At 39.2% G+C, this 26,304-nt stretch overlaps 1 protein-coding gene across 3 annotated transcripts in view; it reads right to left on the reverse strand.

Annotated features, from left to right (window-relative positions):
• Positions 1–9,504: 9,504 nt before the first annotated feature.
• MAPRE2 (microtubule associated protein RP/EB family member 2) overlaps positions 9,505–26,304 on the reverse strand; it is a 90,320-nt gene continuing 73,520 nt past the window's right edge. For all 3 annotated transcript variants that reach the window (XM_083748001.1, XM_083748000.1, XM_083748002.1), the window contains 5 exons: positions 24,331–24,476; positions 23,718–23,931; positions 13,894–14,033; positions 13,205–13,363; positions 9,505–10,480 (listed from right to left, as the gene is read on the reverse strand). In XM_083748001.1, the coding sequence (XP_083604127.1) occupies positions 10,409–10,480; positions 13,205–13,363; positions 13,894–14,033; positions 23,718–23,931; positions 24,331–24,476 (731 nt within the window). In that variant the 3' untranslated portion in view covers positions 9,505–10,408. The remainder of the gene's footprint in view (positions 10,481–13,204; positions 13,364–13,893; positions 14,034–23,717; positions 23,932–24,330; positions 24,477–26,304) is intronic.

Raw genomic sequence — 26,304 nt, forward strand, 5'->3', positions numbered from 1 at the left:
TAGGAAATTTAGATTTAACCTCAAGCATCATGGTTTTGTCTCATCTCTGTCCTAATGCAGTGCAGATGTTTAACTGCTGTATGTAAGTCAAGGCTTTATTGCAAAGGTTCTCCTTAATGGAAACCATATGCAGGATTGACTATAGGCAACTCTGAGAGCAGGAAGCTCAAAATCATACAGGAAGGTATTCAAAATACCTGAGATTCTTATTTCTGCAGGACACCATCCAGATGTTATACATAGTGCAGCTGTTATTTTTATTTTTAGGGAAGTGGAGGGGGGAATGAGGAGTAATTACATTCTTAAGATAATAAACAATGTGTAGAGTGACAAAGAAAAAAATATTAATATTACTGAGGCTTACCATAAACTTTGATTATCACATTTGCAATCACTATGCGGCCTGCACAACGTAAGACTCCAAGCCCATTTCAGCCTTCTGTCTGTGGTCTCCAGTCTGAATTCCAGATTATCAAGAATTGCCATTTATATGTTTTCTCTTTTGAGTCTGCTTCATATTTCTTTCCCTTCCACAGATGTTCTACAACATTCACACAGATATGTCAACTTAAGTAATGTTCTTCCACTTCAGTCATTATGCCTCTGGCTTTCCCTTTTAGTGAAATGTATTTAATGATTCAACATGTGTGTTCTGTATCGGCCAGCTGCTGGCCTGCTGTGGCCCAACGAGTTTGCACTATGTGGGATGCTAGGATTCTGTCCTTTTCCCTCTTTCCAATTTCCTGTCTATGATCAACCCTGGTTCTGTTTCATAACCATAATGCTATAAGGTTCAGGGCTAGTGTTCTGCATTAATTCACTGTTGGAAACAATGGTTGGAGTTTTACTCAGAATTAGGGCTGGGTGATGTTAGGTTTTCGACATCGCCATGTATCACCAGCCAAACATTGTGGTTTGGTGATAAACAGTGGTGATGAAAGAAGCTGCATTGGCCCCAGCTGACAAGGCGCAGGATGAAACTGCCTTACCTCTCACTGCAGCAGCTGAGGTGCTTTTCAATATATCACCCAGGACTACTCAGAATAAATTCATTTAAAGTAACAAGTTAGTCATGTTCATTAATTTCTATGGTTCTACCCTGAGTATGACTAATGTTGAATACAACCCAATACTTTGTTTTTATTGCAACTGACATTTCACTGGGTTTCCTCATTTGACATAAAAGAAGTGATTCCTGTGCTGTCTCTGTTTTGTAATTCATCAGGATGTACCTACTTCACTGAATTGTTTATAGATCTGGGGTAATCTATTATTTAAAATATTTATCTGGATGCTTACCTAATTGAAATAATACCCACAGCAGCTGAACTGTTGTATATAGCAGGTATGTAGTTCAGTATGCTGTTCAGTAGGTGATTCAGTATGTAGTTCAGTAAGTGATTATTACACTAAGCTGTAATAACTCCTTTATCCTATTTTTACTACCACCAATGGCTGGTTAAAGCTAGTGTGTCTGCAGGTTCACTCATTCATATGCATTTAATCAGAGCCAAGGTATAAATATAAGACATGGCAGGGTTTCTTACTTGTAGAGCAGCTCCTCCAAATACTCTCTTCTGCTTTAAGATCTGTCTTCAGAGGTATTGTGTGTTGCCTTTTTTCATTAGGGCATTTGCTCTTCACAACTTCAATAGAGGATCTCCTTTTTAGAAGTGTGTGAATGACCTATTTATTAGACCCAACTGTTTCTGCAGAGCATGCTGATTCTTTTTTTACTATTATTTATTATTTTGGATGCATTTTGTTGCAAATCACTACGGGGAAAGTGTTGTTTAAAATAAACAAAATGAAAGAAACAAAAACACTAATGTTCATCACCACATAGGCAAATTATTATTATTATTATTATTATTATTATTATTATTATTATTATTATTATTATTATTAACAACATTTGTATACCACCCTATACCTGCAGGTCTCAGGGTGGTTCACAAGATAAAGTCACAAAATACTAGTAATCTAGTCCTGGACCAGGGTTGGGGAAATGTGTGTTCTTCCAAATGCTGTTGGACTATACCTCCCATAATCCCCGACAATTGGCTCTCTCGGCTGAAGCTGACAAAATTTGGGAGACTCTGGAGGGCTACAAATTTCTCTATCCCTGTCTTAGAGAAGAGTCACCATAGTTTGAATATCTAGCCAAAGTATCATGTTATATATAGTTATATTATTTTCAAATATTTAAAACTAAAGACACAAAAGCTGCTGTGGATATAACTTTTCTAGATTGCATTACACCGCAAATTTTAAACATTACTTTTATTTGTATACCTATTATGCCTCCAGACATAAGCACACTTTAGAACTTGCATCCAGCCTTGCTTAAAGCAAGACAAGATTTATTACAGAATGATTTTCATACTGAGTGGATGCTTTTTGCTAGAGTTCAGGCGATGTTCCTCAATAAGAAAAACTTGCTTTGGCATTTCCTGCTCCTGATACTATCCAGACATATCTGAGCCAATAATGTTGAGATGCTTGCAAGAGAATAAAAACTGGCAGATGTTCCTTGTTAGGCAGCAATTTACTGTGGATTTTACAGTAAAATGTGTGTTTCAAGGCAATGATTTACAGAAATGACTACTGTTGTGTTAGAAAAAATTACAATACTGAAAACCTGAGTTTATTTCATAAACCCAAAGAGTCACATTCTTACTACTTCTCTTCCAGGCCTCTTAAAAATTGCGCCCGCCCCCCTCCAAGCTGAAGGCAGCCCAAGGAAGCTTAGTTACTAAAAGGAAAAATAGCAGGTAGCCACACATCCACCAAAATGGAAGGCATTATTCCTTTTCATTTTGTCTAGTCCCCAGATTCTTTCTGAAGGCAGTCAGAAACGTATTTCCATACTTTAAAAAATGCAATCTGTATTTATTAGTAATTATGATAAAAGCTCATATTTTACCACACAGACTCCATAGTGGATATGAGCAGCATCAGCAGAAATGGAAATGCAGCAAGTATTATTTCCTCCAATCTGCCTTGAAATCCAGTTGTTGCTGTGTAGATCACAAGAGTCAATGGAGCAATAAGCCAATGAAGCAATTCAGATCTTGTGTTGGCTATCTGGCACATTATCAATATGCACTGTTGAAATAAAAGTCAGGTTAAGTGGTAAAGGAAACACCATTTTCACTTGCAGTTCTTGAAAAGGCAAGGAAAAGTAGGACAGCACCAAGAATGAGATTTGCCATATATCATTTGCTTTTGCTGCTTTATTTGACCAGGGTCATCAAAGAAATGTGGTTCTCCAGAGGATAAAAATACAACTGAGAGAGACTGCTTTCATCTCTAACCCAATCAGTCATAATCTTTGCTGATTGGTTTTTTATGTAACTATTTATATGTGTCATGAATGTCCCAAATTCTTTCCCAAAAGGCAACAATTGCAGTAAAATAGGCAGCTTTATTAGAAGCAATATTGCAGGCATTATAGAGCAGCTAGCCAAGTATTAAGGTCAATGTTTCTCCTTGGTGGATAAAGTCTTGGAATATATAGAAAGAAATGTAGCTTCTGGGTCATGTGTCATGTCCACACATAATAGACCAAACTCCATGAAAAGCCCCACGCTTGTGCATGCAAACCAATCACTCCTTCTTTGCTCCCACTCTGGCAAAAGTGGGATTAGCTATCAGGAGGCCTTGGCTTTTCATTACATCTGAACTATGGAAAGTGGTTTGTTGCACCCTAAAAAGTAATTATTGCTAGCTGACCTTCAAACATGGCTTGTTGTTTCTATTATTTCTGCTTTTATTGTTGCTTAGAGGCACCTCCGTGCAAAAATGCAAGTAATTAATTAATTGCTCAGTACAGGAGGACAGGTATTAAGGGTGGAATGACAAAGTTTTACATTACTTAGAAACAATTTTAAGGCAACAAATTCTCCTCTCACCAAATACCTGGGAAGAGGGATACATTCTACCAGTGCTTCCCTTGGCCCAATTTCTGTATCCATGCAGTAACAGTCATTGGCATTCTCAAACACATCAGGATTTGAGACTGCCTGGTTACCCATGTGCATTCCGTTTCCTAGAGGAAAGACAGGATATTAAGGTAATCAACCAAACAATTTGGCAAACTAGATTAATGCTCCTTTGTGATAATGACACTCACCAGCTTGTTTACACTAATGATTTCTTTGGGATTGATCTTAACAGATAGATATTTTGCCTGGAATACGTGGAAAAGCTTCCTTGGAAAAACAAATTATCACTGCTGTACAAGTCAAGCAACAGCGGAAGAAGCCAAAGCAACACACATTAGTATCACAATTATTAACGGAGATTTATTTGGGTCAAATTTTATGCTTGCATAGATAACAGAAGCTAATTTCCTTCAGTCTTGTCTAACCATTATACCTCATTAACATATTTTCTGTAAAGAAGGATTTCAATGAGGACAGTAGCATTTATCTAAAGTTCCTTTAATGCTACGTGATTAGGAGAACAGTTTGGCTGTTGGCTGATGTATACATTCCATTTTCTAATAAAGACGTCCATTATTTTTATGTTTCTAAGTGAAACAATTGAGCCAACATTTCAACATCTACAAGAAGTGAACAAGAAACAATGCCACACGCACAGTATCAACACTACCAAATATAACATTTTTTGTAGAAATATGGAATAAAACACCTTTTTTAAAAAACAAAAACAAAAAGTAGGTGTATTCAAAGTGAAGCAACAAATTATCAGAAGCTCTAACTAAAAGGGTTTAAGATGTGATTCTATAGCTGATATTGCAGATCATCCTGAGGACTGTTCCTTTTTGCTTTCACTAATTAAGGATTTTCCCAACTTGGGGCTCCAGCTGTTTTGGGGCTATAATTCCCATCATTTATTTATTTATATTCAATTTCTATGCCGCCCTATACCCGAAGGTCTCAGGGCAGTTCTCATAAAATATCAAATACATAAAATCAAAACAAAATGCAACAACCCAATAAAAAAACCCCCCAAAGAGCCAGCATTTTAAAAAAGGGTATAGGATGCAGATCAAGTCAGGCAAAGGCATGGTTGAAAAGGAACCTAAAGGTGTATAGTGAAGGCGCCAGGCAGACTTCCCTGGGGAGAGCATTCCACTGCAGAGAAGGCCTGTTCTTGTGCTGCCACCCTCCGGACCTCTCATGGAGGAGGCCCACTAAGAAGGGCCTCAGAAGATGATCTCATGGTCCAGGTAGGTTCATGTGGAAAGAGGCGGTCCTTGAAGTATTGTGGTCCTGAGGCATTTAAGGCTTTATAGGTCGAAACCAGCACTTTGAATTGGGCCCAGAAACTAATTGGTAGCCAGTGCAGTCGGACCAGGATCGGTGGAATATGCTGAAACCATCTTGCTCCGGTGAGCAACCCAGCCACTGAATTCTGCACCAGCTGAAGTTTCCAAATCCCATCATCCCTGACCACTGGTCCTGCTAGTGAGATATTTTGGCTGTTTCTGCCCTATCCCTAGTTTTTCTTCTGGAACTGCTATCCCTTTCTTCTGCAAATAAAAAACTCATGTCAAATGGTTTCATCATCACAAATTATTGGTGCTTAAGTATATCCATTTGCTATATACTGTACATCTTAAATTAAGAAAGACTATACGGAAATGATGCAATAAATTATCAAATTATCTCAAATTGTTTTATGTTTTCATAATACTACATGCTATATTTATTTTATTTGATACTCAGAAAGTATTATATTCACAAATTTGGACAAAAACAGAGGGTGCCTTCAGCCTGTCATTATTTTGAATTTTAGGTTTGCACAAAGTGGATTCAAACAATCTGTTGCCTTGGCACAACAAATGCACTTTAAAAAAAAATGATTTTTAAATTATTATTTTTCCTGTTTGGAAAGTGACAGGAAAATGTATTGAAAAGTGTGGGATAAATAAATAATGGGAAGATGTATAAAAAAATCCACAAGCAAATCAGCATGAATGCAAGGTCTCATTGTCATTGCAACTGCCTGTAAGCAAATCTAACAAATACTCAATGAAAACTGGACATAGTCTAGGTTTTTAAATCTTCTGCAAGCAAATCGCGCTGAATGATCAAGAAACAGGTCATCTGAAGGAGCTGGCAGCACTGACATTAGACAAAATATATTCAAATGGTACACCTTCCACTCTTCAAATGCAGCTCAGTCCTGAAATGAGTTTTCTTAATATGTTTTGTGGGACTTTTTGTTTCAAATAAGTAACAACGCATCAATACAACTCCCTAGTCTTACATCTCCACCTCAACCTGTCCAGGCTGATCTTGCTGGGTCTCAAATAAATCATTCACACTTTCCTCCATTCCTTTTGAGGTTGTAACAAGTGTACCAGATTCTCAGCAAGGAGCAGCTAGTGTTTAAGCTGTGCTTCAAAACATATTCATGAATAGCGATCACTAGAATAATATATTATTGTGAAATTAACTTCATGTTATTTTCCAATGATTCTGGCTTGATTGCATGTGTAAAGTTGCATTATAAAGAGCATATTGTTTAATGCATGCAATAGAATCATACATCCTCTCAATCAGCCAGTGGATCAGGCCCTGAGCAAGACCTGTTTCTGCTGGTAGGAAGCCTGGACCCAACTTAGTGAAATCTACTTTAAGCACACTTACTTTGATTAATATTAATACTGTAATATTAAACTCATTTCCTGTCACCTGTAAGGAAACAAGAAGCACCTTTGCTTACCGAGAGCTCATGGGAAGGAGCCACGGAGGGGGTTAAAATGGGGAGAACAATTTCAAGTAGGTATTTCCTCTTGGAGTGAAACAGCACTGAGCTTTCCTCCCAGTTCTTAATTACCTGTAAAAGTTCTAATAAAATGTCAGGCTTGAACTGGAGCCGTAGGGTTGACTTTCCCACATGGAACAATTATTGTTGCACCTTATTTAATTCAGCATTAATGGACAAGAGAAAGGATGAAAGCCCCAAAGCCTCCTTCGGATAGTAACCAGGAAGTTCCTTCTGAACTTGATTAGGCCCTTCACAGAACACATGACCTGCTTTGTGTAAATTTTTCTGGAAGCTTCACCAGATGTTGATGTGAATGGCTAAACTCCAAAATCAAGGCCATCTTGGAGGAGGTCATTAAAACAGTGATATATTGTATTGGCTTTAATTAATAAATGAGTGTTTAAAATATAACACTCTAGTGTGAGCATGCACTAAAGATTTTCTTCTGCTACAGAGGCACCTTGTATACTCAGAAGGGCCAGTACACATGCAAGGCTTCCATATGTTCAAGACTTGGCCCAGCTGCTACCCTCTTAAGGACTGTCCCAACACACTTTCCTCCTGTGTGCATTTATGTCCACCTGCGGTTCTGGAAATGCATTGGGCCTTCTTCTGTGGAGCTTTGGACTGCACTCCATCTCTCGGTCTGTGTTTCTTAATATGTTCACAGTAGATTCAGGAGCAATTTATTTTTATTGCCATTTGCTTTGTTTCAAAATGTGATGCAAAGAAAGACATGTACATGGATTAAATAGCCTTTTTCTTTAAAAGTACTTGGCTTTAACCCAACTCAAAGTACCTGAATGAAACCGGTTTATCTGTTAGAAAATAGAACACATATAGCCTCATGAAAGTCTATTGAGCTAGGCACCTTGTAACATATACTTTTTTTATTAAATATGTAAAAAGATAACGCAAGTCAAGTTATTCACATATTCAGAGACCAAAAAAAGTCTACTCTATCATGCGACAATTGGTGGGTAACGTAAAATGATTGATACATCTGAATAAGACTTTTTGCATCTATTAAGTCATTACTTATCTATTTATAATTAACAATACATATGTTTACATTCCTTTCAGTTTACATTTAATATATAACCAAAGCTTTATGGTGTGCTATTTAGTAAAAGTAATTACAAATGCATATTAAAACCATAACGGAATAACAGGGTTACTCACCACGGTGGGGGTTGTCCTCTTTCCCTTTCCAGAGTCTCTCACTCCCCTCAGCACAACTGAGCAGATCAGGCTCCTATATATATGTGTGTACATTATAAATGACTATCCTCCTGCCTCCTAGGCCAGCCACTTTCTGTCTCCTAACAAAAAAGTGGCAAAGTGAAACTGCCCCACAGGTCGATTATACAAAAACAACCGAAGAAAATCAGACACATTCCACCCCCCCTCCCTTTCACACACACATACACACATAGAAGCTAAGTGACAGGACTAGGGGGCAAAGAGGCTTTGATGGGAACTCTCAGGGAACAAAGAAACCCAGAAAAGCCCAGAAAGCACTTCAAAAGGAAGTGATCTGAAAATTTGCTCAAGAGGAAAAATGAAACGGATACAACTGCATTTGTGACAATGACTGGGTGCTTAAAGGCTGGTTCAGGAAACTTGGAACTGCCCAATCTTCCCTTTGATCACAATGGGCATTTTGGAAACAGCAAAACTAGAATCTTGAGAGACAGCAAGACTAGAAGTAATAATACAATTGTGGGCACTGTAAAACAGAATATGCTTTTCCCCCCTATTCTGCATAATGATAGCATACTACTTCCTTCTGAAAGTAACTGTTCTTTTATTGTTTTATGTATAAAGCCTTTAAGTGAAACCAAATCACTTTGAACAATTAAGAAAGGGTAGGGTTAAAAAGGGGGGCACATTGATTTTCATGGTGATAAAGTTGAAAGGGATGAGGGGGGCAAGATGTAAATATTTCCAATATGAAGAGATTGATTACAGCTCTGTTGAGCTAAAGGGGTTAATCTAAGGAGATGCAAACATTTCTTCGAGTGTTTAACCGTATTATACATGCTGCCTGAGCTGAATGACTACATATGAGTCACTTTACTGCAAAAAAGGAGCAATTTAAAGATGTGAGAGCTTCTTGTTTGAATCAGTGAAAAGGTAAAGATAAAGGAACCCTGGATGGTTAAGTACAGTCAAAGGCGACTATGGGGTGCGGCGCTCATCTTCTGGAGTTCATAAGGCTACATGGACACCTTCAGTATTTGTAGCCTGCAGATTGATATTCCATTAGATTTCTGTTGCTGTACTTGCCTAGCCAAATAACCAGTCAAATATCAAACTGAGGATGAGGAATGAAGTAGCAAGGGAACCCCCCCCCCACACACACAAATAAATAAAAACAAATAAACCTACAACTGGACTAAGAAAATGTGCAATTTAAGTTTAGGAAATAAGGAATGTTTTAATACGTGGTTTGCTATTTTTCTACTACAAAATGTCACCATCTAACTGCAAGATAAATAAAGGTAATATTAAAACCGGTGGCAATGAAACAATTCTGTAAACTAACACTTTGTTCCTGCATTCTGCCAATGCTTTCAGGAGTCGCAGACCACAGAACCATTCCTGTTTTGCGTCTCGGGGTAATGTATCTTTACTTCCCAGGCTAAGCCTGAAAAGTGGCACTAGCATCTGTATGGAAAAGAGGTGCTCAATGAACAATACATTTCAAAGAAGACTATAAAGACTTCATGTTTTGGCATGTCCAATCCTACAATAATAAAAAAAAATTCCCCCCAATTTCATGTACACATGAGTAAGAGGAAAGTGGTTGATTCACATAATTGCCGTTTCCAGCAGTGGAAGTTTGTAGTCAAGTGAAATCTGCAGGTGCAGCTACAGTGGTGAAAGTTTCATGAATGCTTGAATCAACAAGACACTGAATATGGAATTGGGGGGGAAAGAACATTTACAGTAGAAAGAAAGTGTCACAGAGCTCTCAGTGTAAGAATTAGGCAGGCATGTATGCATATTCCGAAATAAAACATATACTGTGTAGATTTCTAACATGCTTTGGTGTACAACATCAGGAGGGTTACAGTTCTGCTTTTTTAAAATAAAAAAAGGAAAAAGTTGCTCGCTTGTGTGTTGTGATAAAAGATGGGGACCAGTATAATTTGAGTGTGGTTTCAATAGTTTCCTCTCCTTTGCACAGTCTGACCAAATTTATGCCCTGTTAAAGGCCAAAATTACCACAAAATTGGAGAAATCGAACGGAACAGTACTTTTTGTCATAAGAGATGCCCATATAAATAGTTTTGAACAAATTACAAATGTATCATACTTAAGACAAAAGGAAAAAAAATAAATATATATTTTATATATATATATATTTTTAAAAGCTGAACAAATCTCAAGCAGCCAAATATTTGAAGTTGCATTGGTAGAAAATGGGGACCGAGCCCGGAGACCTTCTCAGGTGCATATCCTGAAAGGAGACTTCTGCAAACACATGTTGGCAAAGGATGGGTACAGAATGCAGCTGCTGGCTGACACTCACTATGGTACATTTATGTTAATGGCAGACTGAGAGTGATTGGTTTCAAGTCTGAGGCCACACACGTTCCATTCTTCAGAAGATAAGTTCCCACACAAAATTAAAAAGTAGCAAATGTGCCAGGCTTTTTCAGTATTCTTCCTGCTGCTGGGGCTGTTCATGAACCTGGTCCTCAGCTTCATGTTCATCTGTGTGGCTGTCCTGTGTGTTGGGCAAAAAATCACAACCATTGAATGAGTGTGTGTGAAGCCTTAGCCAAGTCAACAATATACTGAAAATACCAAAATGAGATTTACCACCCCCGCCTTGTCTGCTAAAAATGGTGGATATTAAATGTATATTTAAATGAACCAAAGGATTATTAAAACCAGAAAATATCAGCATTATTCAATTATTGATTTAATGCAGACCCCAGGACTATGTATGGGAAAGAAGATAATTACTAAAGTTTCAATAGCCTTTAAATTCCAAATATGTAGCTGTGGAGAAGGTTACAGTGCTGAGGCACAGTGGCCGAACCAGAAATCTACACCTTTATTTCATTAAATGCAAGTTGATGTGTTGCCCTTTATAAAACACCAACATTCAAATCCTACCTGCCCCACACCTTGAATGGGCTTTGTTACAATCTCAAATAACAAATCTGATTGCTTATATGGCATCCCCCTACTGGTTGCACTATCTGAGAAAGGCCAGATCACATAACCATTAAAAAAAATTATCAGCTTCTTTTTTTAAATAGCACTAAAGGAACAGCCCAGAGGGGTAACAAACAACTTCTGATAGATGGAGATGTTGTGGATTAAACCAGATCCTTCTGCATGCAAAGATTGTGCTCAATCATTATGCAATAACCTTTTCTCCAATCCAGATAGATGAAACAGAAGTGTGTTTTGAAAAAGAAAAAATAATTGATAATGTTTTTTCATTGATGTGGTACATCTGCAGAATATGAATAGGGATGAGATGCTATTTAAACAACCACCACCACCAACCCATACACACAATGGGACATTTTCATTTAAGTGAATGCATTTTTCCAAATTGGCAGTACTTGTTTTTGAAGCTTAAGAGAACTGAGGGTTGTATACAGAGACAAAATTATATCCTTGTAAAAGATTTAAAGCACTTTATCCAACGAAAAATCCACTTCCTGCTTGTGGCATTTCAGACCATTTACATTTGGGTATTTAGCTCAAAGACTGGCATGCTTGCAACTAGGAGAAGAATATGCAAAGTTAAAGAACACCTCTGTACTCCCCCTCACTAGGGTAAAGATAGTTCAGGCATAGGCAAACCCGGCCCTCCAGAGGTTTTGGGACTACAACTCCCATCATCCATGACCACTGGTCCTGTTAGCTAGGGATGATGGGAGTTGTAGTCCCAAAACATCTGGAGGGCTGAGTTTGCCTATGCCTGAGATAGTTTTACACAGGTTTCAATAAAGAAGAACCTGGGTTGTGGTGCACATGGGTGAACCTTGCTCTGGAACTCAAGTAAAACACAAGTAGCAATATTACAGGATGCACAGAGCCGGATTTAGGTTTGATGAGGCCCTAAGCTACTGAAGAGAATGGGGCCCTTTATATGTCCAGCTGTCCTTTGTCAACAACAAATTGTTGCTGTTTCTTGTGTTGAATAAACACTATATAGTAATTTATGGACCTAATAGGTATTTAAAGCCATTTGCACACAACAAATGTGCAAATAACAATTTGTGGGGCCCATCATAGGAGCCTGCACAACACAAAACACTACTGCTGTATGTAGGCTTTATTTTATTTGTTTTTTATCTTATATTTTGGAAATGTACATCCAGTTTTTTCCCCTTTAAAAATTTGTGGGGCCCCCAAGAGAGTGGGGCCCTAAGTTATAGCTTGTTTAGCTTATACGTAAATCTGGCACTGGATGCACCATTCCTCTGCCAATACACATGCAGAAGGCTCTTAGAATGAATGGGTGGTCTGGGCACAGCTCTCTTATCCCAATCAGATCTTCCCTTCCATTCAGCTTCCACTCAGTGCAAGCTGTTATAGATATGAAAAGAACTCACAGAAGACCAACTGGAGGCCTGTACACAGGCAGGAAGATTTGCTGGGTGAGGTAGAAACACAGAGCTCTGCTGAATCTATAGAAAGTCTTCACACATGGGTGCTGTGCCCTTTTGTGTTCTAGACATCTAACCATCTATCTGTTAATCCAAAAGAGGCTTCGAGAACTACTCTGTCTCAGGCTGCACCTGCACATTTTCATGACTTGTGAATGCAACCTGCTTATCATCTCCAGACATGGTCACACACGCAGTTAAGAACAGGAGGTAGACTGCACAGAAAGAGGGACACGGCAAAATGCTGCTTTACTTGCTTAACATAGCTAAACGAAGCTGTCTTCTTTAACTAGATGTGCTACTGTTTTAAGGATCATCGGAATCAATGAATCCACTTCCACAGCTGATTGAAGGAATTAAGATATAAAGCAGAAGCTTACAGTTAAAGTGTTTGGAATACACCCAGAATGTTCCTGGAAAGGAGTCATCTCGGTAATACTAGCACAAGATGTTGACACCTCTCCAAGCTCTTGATACCAGAGGGTCAGTTTGCACAGTATTTTCCTGGTCACTTTACCCCTAATTATTCTTGAGCATGCTTGTGCTTGCTGAAGGATGGATAAACTGCTGCACTGCACAGATATGAACACACTCAGTTAATGATTTCCATGAATGTGGTACCCCTCTGATGGCACGTATAAGTCCAGAGTATATCTAGTGGCTTGTGAGTACTTCCCCACCCCATACAAGGCTTACCCAACAATGGCAGTCAGGCACATAAAAAGTGGACAGGGAAATGCGGCAGTGGACACATGAGTGGCTCACATCTTCTACACTCCTCATGTAATGAAAAATGCAAGTGATTGCCTTGGACTTACGTGTTCTTCTGAAGCATACAGAACTTCCATTAGCCGCTGGACAAGGTCATTATTTTCCTGCCCATGTTCTTGACAGAGAAGCTCGATCTCCCTTAGCTTTCCAAAATAGAAATCCCTTTCCTTCTCCACACCTTCAAGTGCAAGTTTTAATGAATGTACCTGCAAAAACACAGCAGTTCTTAACACTGGATATGCTGCATTTGTCAGTCTGCACAATTGTTAGGGACACTGCATACTTACATACCATCAACACAAATAGAATTGAATTTATACTCTTACACTCTGAAAAACAAGTGTCTATCTCTCAATTAATCACCAGTACCCTTAAGAAACATTTAAGATAGTGTTTAAACTAGTGCTATATGCACTTGTAAGTATTTCTTTTCACAACTGATATTCCAGGCAAGGAAATATGAACTTCTAGAGGGTCAACATGGACATAAATGTGAGTAAGGAAGGAAAGAAGCAAGACATATTGTTTCCCTTTTCCCATTAAGGCATTTTTCCGTGACAGCTGGGCTAGAGCTGGACAACTCTGCTGCACTTGCCAAGTTTGATGCTGTTAGAACTCATTTAGCAGCACAAAGCTATCAGGAAAGACACACATCACCTTGTTTGGAAACCTAGGAAATGTCACTAAAACACTGGGGCAAATGGTAGCTTCCCATTTGGTGGCTTAAGCAAGTTACCTGTTCGCTGAGCTGTATGACTTGTGTCTCCAAATCTTTATCAGATTTGGATGCTGAGCTGCTTGGTGGTGTCTTTTTTGCTGATGATGGACGAGACGGTGTAGAGCCCGGTTTTGAAGCAGGACTGGATTTGGCAGCACCTGGGGAAAATAAAAACACATTAAGATGTTTTGGAAATGCTACTTGTGGCCTTCACTGCAGAATTGATTTTCATTCAATGTTTACCATTTCAAATGGAAAATGTTTAATGTACTCGACAGAGTTGCCCAAATTGTTCAAAGTGGTATGCTTTCTAGCAGCCATCAATCTTGCAGTTTATTTAACTTTCTAACTGAGAAAACAAAGTAATTGCTTCATGTATGTTTTGAATATGTACATATGATTCAGCAGACCAACACAACGCTGCACAATTGCAAACAATTGAGAATAAAACCCAAAAACCTTCCTGGTACATTTACATTGGGTACCTCTTAAACACAAACCATTTCCTTAATCTTAGAATTTCCTTTTTAAAAGAAAGAAAGAAAGAAAGAAAGAAAGAAAGAAAGAAAGAAAGAAAGAATGAATTTGGGCCATCCCTGTGATAGTCTCAACACAGTTCACACATGCAAGTTTTCTGCAGTATCCACAAGATGTCATCCTCATAAAAATATTTCCCCATATGAGCCTGTATTTACTATTTATGTGGGTTTTAAATGATAATAGTAATACAGGCTCTTCTGCAGAAAAGCCAAACCCGTGTTAGCATTTGGCTTACTGTATTTTCTGAACCAAGTCTCATGGTTAAACTCTTTTCTCACTTACAATAAATGGTAGCCAAGGTTAGTTCTTACCAGTCTGTTTTTCACATATGTAAAACACCTACCTCCTGTCAATAAAACTATTTCCTCAAAATATTCTTTGACCCGTAAGTCAGATCATTAGCCACTTCCAACTTTTGACTCATTCAGATGCATGAGTCTTTCTTTATAATTTTGTTCACATCACAAATGATGTTCCCAACAGTTCTACACTCTTTTCGTATGTAGCAATTTATTTTTTGCCCTAAAGTGATACATAAACTGGATATAACAAGTTTCAAGCATATTACAAAACTCACAGTCATTATATTACTACATGTCCTAAAAGCATAATTACTTCACTTTCATTAGGATTAAAGAGATTTCCCCTTGCAGCACCTATTTTTTCTTGCTGCAAAAACAAATTATTAGAATAATAATAAAAATCGCAAATTGAACTCATTCATGTTGCCTGAAGTCCTATGGCTTCATACCTTCTATAGATCGGACTGACCAGATATATATATCTTATTTGGAGATATTTCCAAAAATTGATTTAATCATGGCTTTTGCCAAAATTTAAAAATTAGTATTACTTTAGTTTAACCAATGGCAAAAGCTGTTTTGCACATAATGGTAAGACAAACTATGGCTTAATGTGAATGTATGAGTTCCCAGAGAAGACACTGCTACTGTGGAGCCTCTTCACCATGTCTTCCTGCTGCTGTGCTGCTCTGAACTAAGCCATGGTTTGGGCTTAGCATGTTATCCAAATGGTTTGTCTTGCTCCGGGACAAACTATGAGCTGTAATCTAGGTTTCTTCTTGGGCTGACAGCTCATGGTTTGCCTAGAGCAAGAAAAACCATGGCTTAGTTCATGGCAGTGCAAAAGCAGAATGAGAACCAGGGGAGATCAGAAGTCATTATTTCACCTCAAGGAGCATTCATTCATGCTAAGTCATGGTTTGGCTTAGTGTGAAGTGCAACATACAGGGTGAGCCCACTCTTCTGCCTTACATAATTACAGTCACAAGAGCTTGAATGCCTGAACTTTGCTTGCTATCTGTGGTCTGTACAGTCCATTGTAAGCGCTATATGTATTAAGCATGTCATTAACACAGTTTTAAATTGCATACTATAAGCAATATTATGTCAAATGAAAGGACCAGATTTTCTCCTGAATCTTGATGATCTTTCTTTGGCTAAACTATTTTTGTTCTGTGTTATTGAATACCATGCTGGAGTCCTAAAACTACTATATAATTAATGTATTCCCAATTAGTACATTTTTTAAAACTCCCCCTCCATATATTCAGCACTTTTCCTTAGATGTTAATTAAGGAGTGTATAAATGTCACTTCAGGCTAAACACACACACACACACACACACACACACACACACACACACACACTTGACTCCATTAAGAATGCCAAACTGTAGTAAGAAATGTGAAAAGTTCTAGTAAAATCTAATTAAGGAACCAAAGGAGGTGATAGCCATTAAAGTAACTGGCCTAAGGGTCAATATTTCAAGCAGCAAAATATAAAATATATCTAGGAATGTTTGCTCTTACTTAACTTATTTGAATACTAACAATGGGATAGAAATGGGATTCTTAAGTTTGTTAAAAATAAGTGCAAATGCTGAGGGAAGTCAGACTTATCCACACATATCTAACGGCAGAATCGTAAGTATTCAGATGAAAACTATTGTTTTAAAATTACACTCCAATAAATATTAATAGATCTGTCTACACAAAAATAAACAAAGTTGCAACCTCTGATCGCGTGCAAACACCCCACAACAATAAATAAATGCAAATGCTGGAATGAGACAAACTTAAACTACATTGCTTATAAACAAAACTGGGATGAATAGCAGAGCAAAGGGCATCCCTACAAGCAAAGAGTACATGAACAAGACATTCACACAAAATGGTCTATGCATAGACGCTCAGAGGAACCACCCATATTGTACTCATAATCCTTTGTTATGTTTTATATTTAGCTGGTCTTATGTGCTGGTACATTGGAGGAGCTTTGTTGTTGCTTGGTTTGTGATGTCTTGCACTTTTGTGCTGTCTGACATAGTTGTTTTTGTGCTGATAGTCAATGCCAATCTCTCAATATATTTCCACCTTCAGATAAGAACATAATCCAATGTTTTTCTTATGAAAGGAATGCTAGACACCCACAATCGCTGCTAGCCTCCCATAGTTAGATAGATACATTTGCAAATCAAAGTGGGGTCTGTTAAAGGCTCCAGCAATTAGATAGGTTGCTCTGGCAGGACTACTTAATAATATTCAGTCCCTTTCCTCTTTTTAGCCATCAAACACCTCTGGGCAATGCTTATATAAAACTTTAACCCCCTCCCAAGAAAACAGCATAGAATTTGCATTGTTCACTATTTATATAACCATGAATTTACTGCTGTTTTAGTGCTGAATTAAGAATTCTTGGTGTAAACTTATACATGAATTTCACAAAACCGGAAATTTGTGGAATATCTGGAACATATAAGTGAGGGACAGATAACGCTAACGGGATTTAAAGAAGCACTGTGAAAGACTAAAAAATATTGTCTAAAGGGAATAGAAAGAAAGATATAAACAATGTCAATACAAAATTAAGAAATGCGCAACTTAAATTATAACTACGGATGATTTGCGGATAAGCTGGAGGAAGTCCTGAAAAGGAATATGTTGTGAAATTTTGATGTGAAACTAATATGTTTTTTGTTTGTTTTTTCTTTTGATGTAAATTAATAAAAATTTATTTTAAAAAAAAGAATTTCACAAAACCATAGTTTTTAATCTCCAATAGTTTTCATCTTGTACCTCTGCAAAGTTTATTGAAATTATCAGGGGGGAAACAGAAATAGTTTAACCTTCTTGACAAGGTCACTAAGCTGATGCAAGACATGGGCTCTTTTAAAAAGCTTGATGTTTATATTTTCATCAGGATTGGTAGTGGAGCCCACGCTCTGCTTGTGGAAGGTCTGGGTTCAATCCCTGGCATCTCCAGCTTAAAAATGAAGAGACAACGAAATGATCAGGGGCTGGGAGCATCTTCCCTACAAGGAAATAGTTATGCATAGGGGACTTTTTATTTTTAGAAAAGGCAATTTAAGTGGATGCATGACAGAGGTTTCTAAAATGATGCCTTTCTTCCTCTGCCATCATACTATACCCTCAGGGTCATCAAAAGAAAATGATCAGCGAGAGAATGAAGACAGACAAAAGGAAATAATTCCGCAACAGATGGAACTCACTGCCACAAGATACAGTAATGTTCACTAGCTCCCATCAGAGAGGATTAGACTCTTGGAAGGCAAAGCCATTACTGGAGTCTAGACAGGAAGGCCACATGGAAGCTGAGGATTCAGAGGCACTCTATGACTCCATACCAGTGGCAAGAAACTGTGGGAAGGGTCTATTGCCCTCAGGCCCTTCCTGAGCGCTTTCCAGAGGCATCTAGGTGGCCACTGTAGGAAACAGAATGCTGGACTAGACTGAGCTTTTGGTGTGGTCCATCACTTATGTTCTTACAATGAAATAGTTTGAGCCATTAATTCCCTATGCAGTTCAAAGCAAACTGAGGGCATCCTTATTATTTTTGTGGCCCAAAACAGATTTATTTGTTTGAACCATTTATAAACAGCTTTACAGACAGAGGGCCTTATCGGTAGTCACTTCCTCCCTGTGGAACACCCTCCCTTCAGATGTCAAGGAAATAAATAACTATCTGACTTTTAGAAGACAGGCAACCTGTATCAGGATGTTTTTAATGTTTGATGTTTTAGTATGTTTTGATATATGCTGTGAGCCGCCCAGTGTGGCTGGGGTATAATGGACGGGGTATAATAATAATAATAATATACACTCATTTCTAAGTGGTGTAATGTTGCATGTTGCATTTTTAATTATGGGTGCTCACATATATGCATCATGATTTTTTGTTATACAACTCCATACAGCCAGATCCTGTTTGTAGATTTAATTCCTTTCTTTAGTATGTGTGTGGTGGTAGAGGAACCTTTAGTAATGTTTTGTAGTGTATTAAATAATTTCTTGCTTTACCATTTTGTCTGAACTCACAATAGTACAGGCAATCCTGAGAGCAATAACATTATCCAGTAGCATCCGCAGGTCACCAACTCTGTAGTAAGTCAACTCTACTTTCCAAGTAAGAGGCAAGACAACATCAGGGTGGTCAAGAGATTAGTCCTAAGGAACTATTTATGCTACAATTTCCAAGCTGCATTATCCCTGACCTGCAATGACTTGCTAGAACAGTTGCCCTCTTAAGGCACAAGAGATTTTCTGCCATTCTTCATTCATTTAAGTGGGTGAAGTTTGTATTTCTCATGTTTAGTCTCACAGTTCTATTTTAACAAACACAACATACTTCATATATGAAATAACTTGCTTTTTAAAATGCATTCTATTTCCAGAAAAAAAGGAAGAAACAGATGCTAGACTCTATGGGGCACCAAAAGTTTCATATTAAAATACTGATAATAATTCCATCTTGTTATAGTGTTGCTGGGGGAGGGGTTTATTTTTAAACCGGTCTGTGGAAAATTGGGAAGCTAAAGTGAAGTTTGTTAAATATACATACAGTAATGCTTTTCAAAGTAAAGTTTGAGGGTCCCCCCCTTATTTTGCCATAACATATTTCTGCCTCGATTACAAGTGGCCCATGTGTGTTTCAAACACACCTTATCTCTTTAAAATAAATGGCAGTAGTAAAAATAAAAAGACTGAGATTTCGGTAAAAGCATGCTCTGAAATGCATCTTTTATTACTGAGCCATACCACTTTACAAATTTCCTATCAGAAGCAACTATGAGATTAATATTTGTACATCATGACTGGTTTTAACACCTCACTACTTGTGCTGATAACAATATTAAAGAACTGGAACACCCTCAGGTTTGTTTTTCAAAGTATGTATAGTTTGTCACCTGCAACCCTGGTGTTACCCTTGATTAAAATGGGCACTCTTTATTCCTTACTCAAGTGGGATTTGCCTTTACTAACACCGCTATCATGCTGAGAGAAAGGTCACAGCCAAATCAGCTTACATTGTGTGTGCATTGTGCATATATGCAAGAGAATTATCAGACATCCCCGGGGATGTAAATATTCCCAACCAGTACCGCTTGGAAGATAATCATGCAACACTTCAACTCATAATTATTAAAGCAGAACACATATTATAACTCCCAGTCCAGAAAGCCATAGAATACAAGCTAACTTTAAAAAAACTAAAAGCTTAGATCAAATCGTTTGAGGAGGAGGAGCTGCTGTTGCAGCAGCCACCAAGCCCTGGTTAAGAGCAGTATTCCACAAAGGCTCTCCGGGACAAAACTGTCTTGGAAAAGAAAGCATCAAAGGGGCCAGGCCAGGATGGGCCTGGGGGTGGAGGTGGCTCACCCTCCCAACATATGGGGGGAACGACGACACACCAACCAGAGCACCTGATTGGCTTTGTTGGTGCACTTGCGCAGCACCAACCTCACCACTGTTCTGTCCCACCCCATCCAGGTAAGATGCAGCAACACCCCTGTCAGGAAGAAGGCTCCACCCCACTGAATTGGACTGCTATTTAGCCAGACACACCTCTCTCGGAGGTTGCTAAATAACAACTAAATAATGGCAAGGATGGTATTTTTCTGCCTCTTCAAGTGACTGCAGCACAATAATGACCGCCTGGTGGTGTTCTAGTACCCACTCAATTACATGGTTACCAAATGATTAGTCATAACTTCTAATTCAGGGGTAGGCAACCTAAGGCCTAGGGGGCCCGGATGTGGCCCAATTGCCTTTTCAATCCGGCGCATGGATGGTCCAGGAATCAGTGTGTTTTTACATGAGTAGAATGTGTCCTTTTATTTAAAATGCATCTCTGGGTTATTTGTGGGGCATAGGATTTCGTTCATTTTTTTTCCTTTCAGAATATAGTCTGGCTCCCCACAAGGTCTGAGGGACAGTGGACCAGCCCCCTGCTGAAAAAGTTTGCTGACCCCTGTTCTAATTAGTTTAACTAATGGGAAAGCAATAGAGTACTGCAAGAACTTGCATGCCACACTAGTGGTCTCCCTCGCTGCAAGCTGCCCCCTTCCTTAAGCCAACACACCCCTCACCTCAGCAAGCCAACGCCTGCAGCTAGAACAGAAAGGAAGGATGGGGTCAGCTATGATGTGCTGGAGGCCAAAGGGTCAGTTTAGACACACTGTTTTGCTACACAAAAGCAGGAACAGTTTGAGACTGCTTGGTAGCAGAGATATTCTTTAGCAGCTGCTCAAAGCAGAAGGGGAACCAAGAGAAAGAGAAAGGCTGGGAAGCTGTGGAGGTTCAAAGAGAGTCCCTCTCTTGGGGAGAGAAAGAGTAGAGGACAAGGGGGAGTAGTTACCTTCCCCTTCCCCAGTCAAAAAAGGAGGCTTTATTTGCTATTGCTTGTCCTTGCATGCCCTCTAGTGGTTACTAACAGGAGTGCAATAACCCAAAGGCTTATTAATGCCAAGAAGGCTTTTTGTAAAATTATTACGCGGCCCTTGCTGACGTTTTCCCCATCTCCCTCACACTAGAACATCCAGTGCCCCAGAAAAGCCGCTCCCAATGATGGGGGGGGATCTTTTGAACATTGTGGAATATGACATGGGGGAGAATAATGGGAAGGGGAAAGCTGGTGAAAATTGCAGAGGCACCCTCTATCACTCCAATGCATTTACATCGTCTTGTGATCCAGAGCGAGTGCCTTAATAACGTTCCAGTTTCAAGACTGTCTAGAATATGTACATTATAGGTGGTTATCACTCCTATTTATTTCTATTCAGAATACAAAAACCCTTCTACAATCAGACCCAATTAAAGGTCTGAAAAGCAAGAGAGCCAGCCAATCTTTTTAAAAATTATGCAGACAGTATTCAAATGAATGTCTCCACAAAGGAAGATCTATATGCTGCACAACAGGTGACTGAACTCTCCAGAAAAGTTTAGTGATCATTACAGCATAAATGAGGAATGCTTCACCACCACCCCGTCAGGGACTGCATGCCAGTGATGGACAGGAGCCCAAAACAGTGGTTGGCAGCAGAGCCGTCTTTCCTATTGGGCTTACTGGCCCATTGGGCCAGGGCGCTGGCCTCTCAGGGGCGTCCCAGCGAGTGTGGGAGCTGTGCGGCTTTGCCGGCAGCCTCTCTTTTCCCTACATGCACTCCAGCTGTGCCCTGCCAACCATATGACTGGCAGGCGTGCAGCTTCCTTCCCAAGCCTCCATGGGAGGAGAGCAATCCCCGCAGAGGCTTGGGGAAAGGTTGACAACTCTGGGAAACGGGGGGCGGTGGCGCTGAAGGGATCTTTGAACCACAGTGCTGGATATACTTAAGATGGTCCTGGTTCGTAGGACTACCCCTTTTATGCCCCCTAATTTCTGCCACCCTCTTTCATCTCTGTCTTCCCGTCTCTTTCTCTGTCTCTCCCCCTTCCCAATCTTCTTACCTAGTAGGCTGCTGGGGGGAAGGAGAGGTTGCTCCTGCAAAAGATCTGAACTGCTCATTGGTGGAAGACTTCCCTCCTTTTTTATTCCCTCACTTCATCTAATCTGGTTTTTCTATTCCCCCTCACCAGCATGAAATGAGCCCTTTGGCAGTCCATTCCTGATTTCAGAAAGGTAAACAGGTACCCTAACAATTCATTAGAGGGATACCTCAAGACATGCCCATTCGCCTTTCAGCGGGTATTGATATATGTGGCTCAGTAACTTAAATCATAACCAAACCAAAACAACTTTCTGCCTGTGGTTCCTGAGTGACACATTTGACCTGTATAAAAGTAATGCTTTGGACTCACAAAATTTTCTGTTTTACCCATTATTGCCATTGTATCACCAATACAAATAAAATAAGAGACAAAAAAATAATCACTAAATGGAATCCCCACATCCCAATGAGCAATCATCTATCATCTATCTATATCTATCTATCTATCTATCTATCTATCTATCTATCTATCTATCTATCTATTATCTATCTATCTATCTATCTATCTATCTATCTATCTATCTATCATCTATCTACCTACAGTATATCATCTAAACATATTTTAAATAAACATATATTGATATATTTTCTATTACTGAGCCAGCACTTAGGATGTGGAAGCTTTCCAATGACCATAAAACTAGATTATGCTAGCAGTTTCCTGTAAGGATAAACGTGAATAAGAAATAAGAGGAGCCACTCGTCCTATTTCTTAACACCTCCTATGCCTATCAGCAGGAACGCTAGCTAGGAATTTGCTCTCCTTTAAGTACAAAAGGACTCCAAGGGATTTATTACCTACGATTTAGTACTCTAGTGAATCATAGCACAGCTTTTTAAAAGGAACGGAAAAAGAAAGGCCAAAAGATTTATATCATTTAAAGCATATTAGCATTTAAAATCCTTCACTTGGGAGCTTCATTGCAGATATTCTGTCCTTTTTACAAAATAAATCGCACACAATTAATGAGAAAATAAAATAGGCACACTACCGTAGTGCTAACTGATCAGCACAGTGCTTTCTACCAATGGAAATAGGAGTGTGTTTTTTTTTTTAAAAAGAAACATTTCAGATTAAAGGTGTTTGTGGTGAGAGATAAGGGCTCATAATTGGATGCCAACAATATCATATGGATACTGCACAGGTGTGTGGTTTAGGGGCATGTCTAGGCAAGAGAAAAGCTAAAAATGAAGTACCCCAAAGAGCAGCACTACGAGGCTGGATTTACTATGCTCACCTAAAATAAAATACTATCAGTCCCTTTATACACCATCATAACTGGAATTTCATATATCACTATGGGGCATCATACGCCCCCTTCAGCTTCAAAATATTTATGACACAGTGCCCATGGATGATGTGACATACAAAGGAGTCCCCTCTTTACAACTCAAGCTACCCCTCTAATTATACTCTGTATTAAAACAATTGTATTAATGTACCATTAACAAAATCCACTTGCAGAAAAACCAGAAGTTTACAACAATGGTAATACCTGCTGTAGGAGAGTTTGCATGATGAGATTTTTTTGGCAAATTAAAGATCTGTTCACCAGGATCAGGCGGTGGAATAGCATCTTGGCCTTGCCGGGCCTCTACTGGATCATATTCTTTCCCATCATAGTTAGCATCAAAGAATTTCTTAAACCACTGTATGAAATCCAAGTTGTCTTGGAAGCGCCCCTTCACTAATTTCTCCACTGGAATAACCTGCACAAAACAAAGCAAGACACACCAGTGATTTAAAGTGATAACTGAGGCGTTTCAGTGCCAATTCATTTAAGAATTTTAAAACCATACATTGTCTAACAAAACAATATCCAGTGCCATATATCTTATTCTGTTTTACTGAGTTAGACGGCAGCCTCATCTTAAGACATCCTCAGAGTAATATTACTTTATTGCTTCTACTTCTGCTGCTACTACTACTTCTTCTTTTGAGATTTGCTAGACAGAGAGAGCATATGTTTTGAAGGGCTGGATAAAAATTGTTCGAATAAATCAATGAAATAAAAATTGAGAAATATAGTGAGCCAGAAAACACATCTCTGAAATATATGACTATAAGTTATCCTATCAAAACTCTGTCATAACATGTTCTATAGTTACCTTATCCACATTCATTCGTTTAAATGATGCTTGTAGAAGTTTGAAGTTATGAATATATTCATGTTCCAGCTTTGCTTGAAATTTAACTTTCTTCAAGCTAATACAGCCCGGGAACAACATATCCATGAACTGGCAGTAAGCTGCACCTGAAACAAGAACAAGAAAACACAGCATATTAATCACAATGCAAGTCACTGAAATGGTAAACATTTGTTCACAGAAGACAAAGTACAATCTGCTGCTGCAATATTGTGCATGCATAAAATCCGTATCTCATCTTGGTACTGAATACATGCAAAATGCAGAGAGTTATTTTTATACACTGGGCAAATCTTTTCAGACGGTTTTCTAGTTAAATCAGCATCATTAACAGATAAGGGCAAACTGAATGGGGAACCACATGTTGAGATTCCTTCACTGCAGGGGGCTGGACTAGATGACCCTGGGTGGTCCCTTCCAACTCTACGTTCTTTGACACATCCATTGGATTTAGGTTCCATTGATTTTGTATGACACGTTCTTCTAAATCATGCATAAAATAGAGACACGGGACTCTGCAATTAGCCAATAGGATGCTAGATTGTATGCCTCTGAATCCTAGTTGTTGGGGCTCATGAGGGAGAGGGTGCTATTGCACTCATCCTGCTTGTGTGCTTCCCATAAGCATCTGGTCAGCCCCTGTGAGAATAGACTGCTGGACTAGATGAGACTTTAGAAGAGCACTGCTTCATCAGACTAATGCTCTTAGGTTGTGTTTTGTTTACAGCAGGGGTGGGAGGAGGATCTAGCAGGCAGGCAGAGCCTGAGCTCCCCCCATGAGCCATTGTGACAGGGGGGCGGGGCAGCTGATCCCAGTGGTTCTTGGCAGCCAGCCCTGCTTGCCAAGGCACAATTGGGAGTGCACTTCAAGCTTCCTGGTGGTTCCTCTGCAGTCACATTTTGACCTGCCCCATCCTATGATGTCAGGTGTAGGGCAGGTGACTTGGGGAAAAAGTATCATGGGCTGAACCAAGACCCCCCTACTAGGTCTAATTTGGCCCAAAGGCCACAGTTTCCCCGTGCCTGGTTTACAGGATGGCATGAGTAGCAACAAGTGTAAATTTGATCGCAGTTCACAAATTCTAGTCCATGGCCATCAATTCCAAGAAGCCACTTCCATTGTTAGGAAACCAGGACAAGGAATACTGAGCGTATGGCAAGGATGAAAAGGAGCTGGGAGGCAAAGACACCAAATTGGAGAAGGGTCTCCGTTAAAGAGGCAGAAAGGTTCTGCTAGGTTTCTGTTTTTGAGTTCTCAAGATGATGGCCTGCAGTGGGGAGAACGTGCTGGACCATCAAGGGTCAAATTTTTCCAGCTGTCCCACCTCAACCCATTGGCTAGAGATCCTTATAAGAAGGAGCTGTTCCCTAAGGATTTATTCCTGCTCCCTCTCAACATCTTTTTCTTTGGGGTGGGGGCTGCCCTTTGCCTTTCGTCAGGAATATGAATGTATTCGGCTTTTAGTTGTTGTTTCTTAACTATAACATTTTGCTGCATTAAATTTGTAAGTTGCTGTGGGTTGTTTTTTTTTACTTGAATTTTGTATTTATGTGTTACCCTTTGCGAGCTGCCTTGGGGGCCTTTTATGGCCAAAAGATTTAGAAATAAACAGAAACAACAGAAACAAGCAATAATGATGGTGGCAGATGCTTTCAGCTTGCATACGTATAGATGAGGATCAGAGTTCTCATTCAGACTTCCTCAGACTGGTGCAAGTCCTACCAGTCAGCATTAAAATCCTTACACCATTTACATGAAGTTCCACTGAGATGAGTGGAGCTTTTGCTAAGTATATACACAAATCTTTTTTTGTTTTAATTCACTGCTTACAGGTATTTACAACACAAAATGTGTGTGCATGGCTATTGGAACAACTTGTACATTTGTTTGCACCTGCCAAGTTTAATATATACAACTGCGGCACAGACTACTTG

Source organism: Podarcis gaigeae (genome assembly GCF_964106915.1).
Source record: "Podarcis gaigeae genome assembly, chromosome: 7".
Classification (NCBI taxonomy): Eukaryota; Metazoa; Chordata; class Lepidosauria; order Squamata; family Lacertidae; genus Podarcis; species Podarcis gaigeae.